This window comes from Melopsittacus undulatus, unplaced genomic scaffold (genome assembly GCF_012275295.1).
Source record: "Melopsittacus undulatus isolate bMelUnd1 unplaced genomic scaffold, bMelUnd1.mat.Z mat_scaffold_215_arrow_ctg1, whole genome shotgun sequence".
Classification (NCBI taxonomy): domain Eukaryota; kingdom Metazoa; phylum Chordata; class Aves; order Psittaciformes; family Psittaculidae; genus Melopsittacus; species Melopsittacus undulatus.
Window position 1 is genome coordinate 82,902 of NW_022994164.1, and position 10,562 is coordinate 93,463.

Below are 10,562 nucleotides of genomic sequence, written 5' to 3' on the forward strand. Positions count from 1 at the left end.
CCGCTGTTTATAGATGACACCTCAAATGAAGACTAGCAATCAGTTGAAAAGCAAGAAAGAGCAACCTATTAATGATGGGTTTTGTGAATTAGAATGTACATCTAATGCAAGGCACCCTACCGTACCAAGAGGGATAGGATTTTATATATACTTATGCTAAACTTCCAGATGTGAAGCTTCCACATGGCCCTCAGGAACAACCATATATACAACTGTAACAATAACTCACTTCAAGGAACAGTTTAAAATCACTTCTGACCAGAAAAATTGAGACGCTTTTGGGATGAACCATCACCTTCAGCTTTCAAAACTACTCCCACATCTAATAAAACCAGACTAGTCCAGATAAAACGAATTAAGCTGTCCCTGCTCCTTTCCAGTTGTGGCTATCACCCCTCATAACACCCTGCCTTTTTCTTCTGGCAGCTCACACTTGCTCATTCAGCATTCATTAAAGGAACACACTGAGTTATTCATTCCCCTATGCCCTGTGCCACTGATGCAATGGAAGGAGAGACAAAGACTGTGAGCATACCGATTATGCTGAAGGCCATCCTTCCTCATCACTGCTGTACTTGCAGATGTACGTGACGATTAAGAAGTGACCCGCAGAGTGCTTTGCGCACCATTCAGAGCAGGAGAAAAAATGAGGCACCCCTAAAGTAAGTGAGCAACTCTCTGAAGCAGTTCAGAGGGAATTTCTTGTGCTTGGAGGAATACAGACCCTTCCCTTCCCCTTTTATGTAGTGGAATGGAAACAGCTGCCATGGACAACACAGGTGCCCACCATTACAAAGAGTTGCTGACCTCTGGCTCTGGAGCTGTATGCTGTCCAAGAGTGATGCCACAGCCGTCAGCTGCCACGCTGGCTGCAGCAGTGCTCCAAATCCCTGTCTGTGTGACGATGACAGTCAGCAGGCTCTTCAGAGCCTAACACAGCCAGCGTGCCTCAGCACCCAGTGACATTGCCACTTCCACAGCAAGACCTCTGAGAAAGCCCAACTCTTATTTCTGCAGCTCCAATCCTTGCTTTGGCTCTCTGGCGCACATGATACATCTCTTCTGGCCCATATTAGCCAGTATTTTGATACTAGCAATACCAATATTTTAGCAATATCAATAATATAGCAATAGTTTGATACAGCAGACCACAATGCTTGCTTTCCCTGGTCCTACACCAGCTTCCCTGTGGCTGCAGACACCCAAGGGCTCACAGCTCTCTTGAGATAAGAGCTTTCTAACAAAGCAGGAAAACTACATTAAGTTGCACAGAATAAATTCTGTGAATCTAAACCAAATAATGGTTAACCTGCTGCTTCCACATCCACGGTTATCAGCTTTGCAACATGCTGCTTATTTTCCACTATTTCAAAAGCTTTGGAGTCCCTCAACCCCTGCTGCCCAGAAGCTGTGCAGACGTTTTGCCTTTAACACTGCAGGGTACTTAAAGCAATAAGCAATGACAAGAAATGACCTGCAGACATAACTGAGTCTGGATGAAATACCAGAACCTGACCCTTACCAAACCTGCAGGCAAACTTTCAAATGCCCCACACCAACATCAGAGATTCACACAGGCACTTAGGAACTTGCTGCTGTGGGGCACCACACATTAACTGGAGTTAAATCTCCAGGGTAAAAGCTGTACTTAGGACTTCAAAGCTAAGACAGAACCTGTTGCATCATTCAATAGTAGTGTAAGGAGAAAGGTCAAAGTAAACTGTGGACCAGTTGCCCCTCAAAAGCCACGTCAAGAGCTACACTTTTTGCATATTTGACAAAAAAAATGCACTTACATTGGCAACAAAGATGCAAAATGTAAATTTATGCAGCTGAATTTATGCAGCCATGATTGGTTTACGTATTGGTGACTGCTTCAAACCATAGAACTGTCTGCACAGCAAGCTCTGCATTACTAAAGGCAGGGCTCAAGATTAGCAGTATGTTGTGCAGTAGTTGAGAATTGAGGAATAAGGTTAAACAAACTTGACATAGATCTCAGTCACGAGTTAAAGTTGGAGAAACTATCCCCTTTCTAACCTTTCAAACTGCCACTAGTAAGATGCAAGTGTTCTCTTGATTTACATCGCTAGCTGTCAGCACACCGCTTCGTTGGCAGTCGAAGCATTCAACTTCCCCAGTTTGAGAAAGCAAATCCCACAATGCTGTGTCAATGACTGACTTTTAAGATACTACTTACCCTACGCTCCATACACAAGCACTTGTTATACAACTTGATGTGCAGTATCAAGAATGAAGAAATTAATTCAGAATCCCTCTCTCTACTGAAGTTATATGGCTACCCTGAAGTTCCCCAAATCCTGCCGAAATATTCCATTCTTCATCCTTCTTTGTCTATTCCATGTATGGCACTGTAGGTAAAAGCCATTTTCAACTCTGTTCTCCAAAACAACTAGAATAAGCCAACAAACAAAGATGATTTTACCTGGACGAATCGCAGGATTCGCTTTGCTACATGCATGCTGGTTTATGCATTTCATGACATTCCATACCAGAAGGGAATAATACCCAGGCTAATACTCTAGATAACCAACAACAAAATAATTCAGAAACTGCAATTAAAGAAGTGCATCTCACAATACTATTAAGACCTCACACTTGCATTCAACCATCTGTTTTTAAGCCCAGTCCAAACTGGGTATTCTCTGTAAGCTACCTAGTTACGGAGCTTTATGTGAACATTTACCAGTACCTCCCCCCCCCCCCCCCCCAGAGACAAATCACATCAACACTCCCTTGCCTTTCTGAAATATGAGCCTTCGCAATTCTTCCTGGGCAGCATGCTAACTCACTCACCAGTACGTTCTTGGAAAATAAGTTGTTCCACTTTCTAAAAAACAAAACCAAACCAAATTAAAAAAAAAACAACCCAGCAAAACCAACCAAAACACCCCCCAAATAAACCCCAAAACTCACATAAAAGAACAAAATCTTAGATGTCAGTCATATAAAATACCACATTTAACTCCAGCTGTACACAAGCTACATCTATTCCGTTATCAAACAGCTAGTTATTTTCTCTAGTTAAATTGGGGGGGTGTTGAAAAATACACAACTTGTGCACAAATCAAACGATAAATGGCATTTGTGCTGGACTCATCCAACTGAAGGGCTTCATTACAAGTTTTATTGAGGGTGACCCAATTTAAAGAGTTTTTTTTAAGGAGGGATGGTCCTTAATGGGGCTTCATAATTGGTTTAAAACCAGTCTGATGATCCAGTAAAGATCATCAAGTAAAGTAATTCCAGTCAAGTAAAGGATCCAAGGAAAATGTAAAGCCCTAGCTTGCTGTAAGGACCTGTTACCAGCTTTCTGTGTGTACCTGTTTCTGTATTAGAGCCACAGAACGGGTTAAAAGGATACCAGCACATAACTAAACTGGCTTTCTTTTCGGATAGCCCAGAACCCAGACTCTGTTTACAGAATGGCGGACGTATTTCAGTTTTATCACCTTTGAAGAACTTGCTGAGAGAATAATTCTTTGTTAAATAAAGGTCTTACTCAATCCATCCCTTTCTCTTGCCACAGCAGTTCTATCTAGTACAGCCATTCCCTTATCCTGCTTATACCCTATTACCATGCAACACCACTTGGCCAATTTCTTCCCTGGAAAGTACCCTCTTTTTACTCTAACTCTTTTTGAGTTTCTTCATGAAGCCCAGGGAAAGGTCATTTAAAAACCTGATTCTGTGGCGTACCCATTTAAAACACACACAATGCCTTGTTCCAAAAGGGAAGTATCTCTAATTGAGTCATCTTTTGGGGTTGGTCTATTATGTGATTCAGATTTGCCCTTCCTTCTCCTTCATGCAACAAGAAGCTTGTGATGAAAGTAAGATGCCTTCAGAAACAAAGCCTGGCACCACAGAATACTGCAAAGAAACAAAAGACTTTTAATATAACTTTTAAGCTGAAGCCAGATGTCTGGGAAAATCAGACACACTGCTTCAGCAGAAAGGTAGTGGAGCTCCCTCTATTGAATTAGCTGCCAATATCTCTTCAAGTTTAAAGGATGCCAACTGTGGTCAGAATCAATGTTCTGTTAAAAACCCAAAGCCTTCCAGCCCAGCCAGCTGGGATGCACCCACCAGGTAACACTATGTGAGCACCAGCCAAGGGAAGGGGACCACCGCAGTACAGAGCTTCTGACACATGCCAAAATGTCTCTCCCCTGACAGGGCTCCAGCCCTGGGGACTTCTGTCCATGAGACCTGAGGTGATGTTTAAAATCTGGCTGCTGTTTGAGTACTCTCCCTCAGGACCCAAGTTGCTGCAACAAATACCCATGCTTAACGATGCCAGGAGGTGCTACAGATGGGGCTGCCACAGCAGAAACCAATAAGGGGTTAACCATGCAGAGTAAGATTTAATTGAAAGCAGATTATATGGCTATATAGACTGCCGAATCACTCGTTAAATCACAAAGGCACTTTTTGCTTCTTATCAAGGGAACAGCTTAGTATTTCCATTGCTATTGAAAGCACTTCTTTGGGGGATACCGGTCCCCTCCCAAGGAACCACCGCCTTCCACCCCAGCCCAGAACAGAACAAGGACCCTGGCTGGGTGCTTAACCCACCGCAGCAGGACAGCCCCCAGGCTATGTCCTCCTCACAGCACCAAGGCCACGCAGAGCTACCCCAGGCCGGGGAAGAACTGCACGGCCAGGGCCGGGGACACCCCATTCATTCCCAGGGCTCACACGGAGCCGGCTGGGCACCCCCCAGCCCCTGCACAGAGCTCGCTCCGGGCTCTGAGCACAGCAAATACCTGCCCGGGAGCTCGTTGCAGACCCGGCACCGCCACCTCCTCCAAGCGGGCTTCCTCCGGGATCGCCACCTCCGACCGCGGCCGGGCCCCCTCCCCGCCACCTCCAGCTCGCAGCCGCTGCCGAGCCCCCTTGGCGGCCGTGCCGACAACGGGAAGCCGAGAACCCCGCTCCCTGCCGCGAGCCAACGGAACGACAACGGTGCCGAAGCCACCGCCCGCCCCGCGGCACAGCAAGCGGAGCCGGAACACGGCTGCCGGAGCCGCCGCTCGCCCCCTCCCACCACTGTGGGACGGCAGCAGCCCCGCGGCGCCGGATGCTCCCGAGGGCCTACGTCCCCTTCCCTGCCTGAGCAGACCGGGGCAGCAAAGGAGCCAAATGGACAAGAGACTCTGGAGAAAGCTCTTTATTGGGTACCCGCCGCAGTGAAGAGCTGGGAAAAGGGCAGCGGCAGCAGCTAGTGCAGGACGGTTCCTGCTCACAGCCGCGTGCTCTCGCCCGTTCTTCCCGCTCCCATCCTCGCTCGCTCTTTCCCCGCTGCTCCTTCCACACTCGACGGACTCCTCCGCCGGCAGCCGCTGCAGGGGTCGCAGGCCGCGGTCAGGGCCAAGCAGTCCCCGCTGCTTCGCCGGCTGGACAGAGAGCCGCTGGCCCGGCGCCGCAGCACACACTGCCCATCACACTCCTCAACCTCCTCCCCCCCCCACCCCCCCCACCCCCCGCAAACACCTCGGCAATCGCCTTTTCTCACCGGAGTGGGGTCCCGACGCTCCGCCGGCGCTGGAGGCGCGCTCGCAGACGGCACCCTGGGCACACGCTGCTGGGCGTGCAAAACAGCGGCTGGAGGGGGCGGCCCTGGTCCCCAAGGCCCTCGGGGACTCCCTCTCTCCCTCCCATTCAGGGGCACCCTGACCCGCACCCCGCTGGCGGGGCGCTCACCCCACACAGGCTGCCAGCTGCGCGCTCTGCAGAGTGCTGGGCCGCGGAAGCGCTGGAAGCTCTGGCAAGGGCATTTCCCGGGAGGGCTTTGGGGGCTTGGGCAGAACTTCCTGAGCTGGATCCCTCCCCCTCGGCAGAAGCTGTCGCTTTAACGCCGAGCAGCTGGGTGCAAACTGGGGGGTGGTTGAGGCGGGCGAGCGCCGCTGACCACCCTTCATCTGCTCCCAATCCACCCGCCTCGCCGTGCCCTGCTCCGCTCGGTCTCTGCTCTCAGTCCCAGGACTCTGGACAAAGAAAAGCAGGGATGTTGCTCCGGGGCGGCCGCCCCCCGGTCCACCGGGCGGAGGAGTTGGCAAAGGCTCCCCTGTTCCTTGGCAGCAGCCCCGGGAGGAGAAGGTTAAGCAGAGGTGGATCCCTCGTGTGGAACTGCAAGGCAAGAGAAGCAGCGGGCTGAAGAAAGGCCCAGAGAAACGCACTCTGAGCAAAGGGACATCCCTGTCACCGGGGCTGCAGTCACACTACATCATCCTGAGTGCTTTTGCGAGGGTCTTGATGGGTCTGGGGGAGGTACCTGGCTCAGTGCCGTTCCCTGGTTTCTTAGAAGCTATTCCAGTTCTGCCATGAGAAGACACATCTGAATTGTTGCCCCTGCAAGGTTGGGGCCAGGGACACCCGCCTGCTTACAGGGGGGCCCTCCCAGCACTCCCACTGGGAGCAGGGGACACTCACAGCCCTCCTTACAGGGTGGCTCCCCTCACCGCAGCGCTCCCGACAAGCCCCACGAAGCCTGAAGCTCGGACCTGCGCCCATGCTATGGGCGGGCCCTCCTGGCTGCAGCACATCATCATTATCACCATCATCATCATCATCATCACGTAATCAGGAGCTCATCCAGTGACCTCAACCCCAACCAGGGGGAGGTCAGCCCAGCCAAAAGTGGGCCTGAGCCCTCTGGGCACAGAACTTCCTCAACCTGCACCCTCCAAAAGGCAAGGGAGGGCTCGCTCCTGTGGGCTGGCTAAAACAGCCTCCCAAGCCCTGCTTAAAGCAGGCTGGGGCTGCTCCAGGGAACAAAGGGCTCCACAGATTATTGGGGTTGTTCGTGGAAGCCAGAGAGCTTTAACACGCCAAGGGGCAAATGCTGCGACACACCCTGACAACAGGGGGTCACGCTGGCAGGTCACCAGCAGGACAGGCAGCCACGCAGGCAGAGACCCAGGTCCTGAATACAGGCAGGTCGCATTGCCTGCACCACAACTAAGTGGACTGGCACCGTCCTTGGAAAGAAGGGGCGAGTCCAGACCATCCCTCCGCTCGTGGTCTTAGAGGGGACCCCTCTGTTACTGCACAGAGCCCTGCTCTCATGGGAAGTTCAGGCTAAGTACGCTGCAGTTATTTTTCAAAGGGCCTAACCAAGCTCATTCTCCTGCTCACACACACACACACACAAAGACACACTCACAGCCACAGACACAAACAGGGAAAAACAGAAGTTCCACAAAGAGAGCGTGGGCTCCGTGCAGCCACTGTCTGGGGAGTCACCCTACTCACGAGCAGGAGAGGAGAGCCTCAGACCATGCCCAGGGCTGCGTGGAAGCCGGAGAGCTTCAACAGGACAAGGGGCAAATACTGTGACACGCCCTGACAACAGGGGGTCACGCTGGGTAGGCCACCAGCAGGCAGAGAGCTGGTGGGGTAGAAGAGTGGGGCAGGAAAATGGCTCTCCCCTGCTTACAGGCTGGCCTGAGGGTCCAGAGAGCTCCATTTCCCCCTCGGGGGTGGGGACTGTGGCTCTCACCCTCCTTACAGGGTTGCCACGCTCTCCCGGCAGCCAAACTGTGGGGCATTGTGGCAAAAGGCCAAAGACTCCAGCCATGTTTACAGGGAGATCACCCAGTGCACCACCAGTTCAAGGAGGTGACAGTGCTCTTGTGTTCAGCCCGCCGCCCCTCGTCTAACTGGCCCGTGGTGCTCACTGGCACCATTCCACACAATGTTCTTGTCCAGGGGCTTCTGCCAAGGAAGTGAGGGCTCAGTGAAATACCAGGTCCCCCGCCCGGGGGAGTAAGAGACATCAAGCTCAGAGGAAGGTCCCAGCCACCTTCACCCCAGCCTCCCACCTTCCCTTAGTAGTGTCCTCCCTCCTCAACTGCCCCAGGTGCTGAGAGCAGAGAGAAAGAGACCTAGGGCAGAGCACGCCCCACCACGTATCTCAGCCCCATGCCTCTGAAAGACCAGAGACACCCATTTGATTACAGGGGATCCCTCCCAAAACCTCCCAGCCCCCCCCCAGCAGAGAGGCCATGCACAGCCCTTCTTCCAGGGCAGGCCCCCTCAGCTCAGCACTCCCAACCAGCCCCATGGAGCCCGAGTTACGGGCCGGCCATCCTGGCTGCAGCACAATGCCCCATATTCAGGAGCTCCGCTTGCCCCCACCCCAGCCTGTGGACACGGTGGCTATTACCTTGCTTACAAGGTTGCCCCTCTCTCCGGGAAGGCTACCCACCCATGGAGCAACACGGTAAAAGCAAAGACCCCAACCCTCGTTACAGGGAGGGCACCCAGCTCAAAGCCAGCCACCAGGGCAACACAAAGGTGCCGGTGACGCCCTTGTGTGACCCCAGCCCCAGTGACAGGGAGGTCCTGTACCGAGAGTACCTTTCTCTTTCCTCCTCGTCAGCCTCCTGGGCTTCCCCCAACTCCGCCCCGCTCCTCTTCAGCCTCCTGGGCTTCCTCCGCTCGCTCTGATCCTCTTCAGCCTCCTGGGCTTCCCCCAACTCCGCTCCGCTCCTCTTCAGCCTCCTGGGCTTCCCCCGCTCGCTCTGATCCTCTTCAGCCTCCTGGGCTTCCCCCAACTCCGCTCCGCTCCTCTTCAGCCTCCTGGGCTTCCCCCGCTCGCTCTGATCCTCTTCAGCCTCCTGGGCTTCCCCCAACTCCACTCCGCTCCTCTTCAGCTTCCTGGGCTTCCCCCGCTCGCTCTTGCCTCGCAGCGTCACACGACGGACGCCTCCTCTGTCTGCTCCGCAGGCCGGTGCGAAGCAGGAGGACGCGGTCAGGGGCGAGAGGCACCGGGAGATCCCCCCCAACACCACCGGCCCCAACGTCCTCCCGCACCTACTCCCGACCCCCTTCCCTCTGCCCTCCCCCCCGCCCACCTCCCAGCCGGTAAAAGCTCACCCATCGGCTTCTCTCACGGGATGGGTGCTCCGGACATCCCTGCAGGGACGAGGGCGAAGAGCTCTCTGCTGCTCCGGGACGCTCCAGGCGGAGACTGGATCCTCCGTGGTCCTGCTGCACCCCCTTCGGCAATGCCTGACCGCTCCTCCCGGGAAGGCGCAGAGCTCGGCCCGGCCAGCGGCGCTCGCCAAGCCCCGACGGCGGTGACCGACCCCCAGCCAGCCCGCCAAGCGGTGGACACGGACCCTTCCCTGACGGCACCGACCCCTTCCCCATCAGAGGCCATTCCAGACCCTTCCCCGAAGGCACAGACTCCACCCCCCCTTGAGGCAATTACAGACCCTTCCCCACCAAAACGACGGCACAGACCCCCCCCCTTGACACAATTACAGACCCTTCCCCACCAAAACGACGGCACCGACCCAACCCTTGAGACAATTACAGCCCCATCAACACAATAACGACGGCACCGACCAAACCCCCCTGTGGCAATTACAGACCCCCTTCCTTGGGGCAATTACAGACCCTTCCCCACTAAAACGACGGCACCGACCCCCGCCCCTTGAGGCTATTACAGACCCTCCCCACCAAAACGACGGCACCGACCCCCCCCCCCCCTTGAGGCAATTACAGACCCTTCCCCACCAAAAAAACGACACTGACCCCCCCCCATTGAGGCAATTACAACCGCCCCCCTTGAGACAATTACAGACCCTAGCCACCAAAACGACGGCAGCGACCCCCCCCTCGCTGAGGCAATTAAAGACCCTTCCCCACCAAAACGACGGCACTGACCCCCCCATTGAAGCAATTACAGACCCTTCCCCACCAAGACAACGGCTCCGACCTCACCCCCCCCTTGAGGCAATTACAAACCCTTCCCCACCAAGACAAGGGCACCGAACCTCCCCCCTTGAGGCAATTACAGACCCTTCCCCACCACAACGACGGCACCGACCCCCCCCCCCCCTTGAGGCAATTACAGACCCTTCCCCACCAAGAAAACGGCTACGACTTCACCCCCCTTGAGGTAATTACAGACCCTTCCCCACCAAAAAGACGGCACCGACCCCCCCCCTTGAGTCAATTACAGACCCTTCCCCACCATTACAACGGGACCGACCCCCCCCCCATTGTAGGCAATTACAGACACTTCCCCAGCAAGACAATGGCACCGACCTCACCCACCTTCAGGCAACTACAGACCCTCACAACGAAAACCACGGCACCGACCCACCCCCCACTTCTGGCAATTACAGAACCCCCCTTGAGGCAATTACAGACCCTCCCCAACAAAACGACGGCACCGACCCCCCCCCCCCCGAGGCAATTACAGACCCTTCCCCACCAACACAACGGCATCGACCCCCCCCCTTGAGGCAATTACAGACCCTTCCCCACCAAAATGACGGCACCGACCCCCCCCTTTGAGGAAAATACAGACCCTTCCCCACCAAAACGACGGCACTGACCCCCCCCTTGAGGCAATTACAGACCCTTCCCCACCAAGACAACGGCACTGACCCCCCTCCTTCAGGCAATTACAGACCCTCCCCATCTAAACGACGGCACCGACCCCCCCCTCTTGAGGCTATTACAGACCCTTGCCCACCAAAACGACGGCACCGACCCCCCCCCTTGAAGCAATTACAGACCCT

The 10,562-nt window shown here is 54.4% G+C and overlaps 1 protein-coding gene across 1 annotated transcript in view; it reads right to left on the reverse strand.

Moving 5' to 3' along the window:
- Positions 1-9,150, reverse strand: part of LOC117438389 (uncharacterized) — a 30,534-nt gene extending 21,384 nt beyond the window's left edge. Inside the window, exons 1-4 of the mRNA XM_034073929.1 lie at positions 8,905-9,150; positions 8,386-8,743; positions 5,540-5,605; positions 4,791-5,136 (exon numbers count right to left, since the gene is read on the reverse strand). Coding sequence (XP_033929820.1) covers positions 4,791-5,136; positions 5,540-5,605; positions 8,386-8,743; positions 8,905-8,908 — 774 coding nt within the window. The 5' untranslated portion in view covers positions 8,909-9,150. The remainder of the gene's footprint in view (positions 1-4,790; positions 5,137-5,539; positions 5,606-8,385; positions 8,744-8,904) is intronic.
- Positions 9,151-10,562: the final 1,412 nt, after the last annotated feature.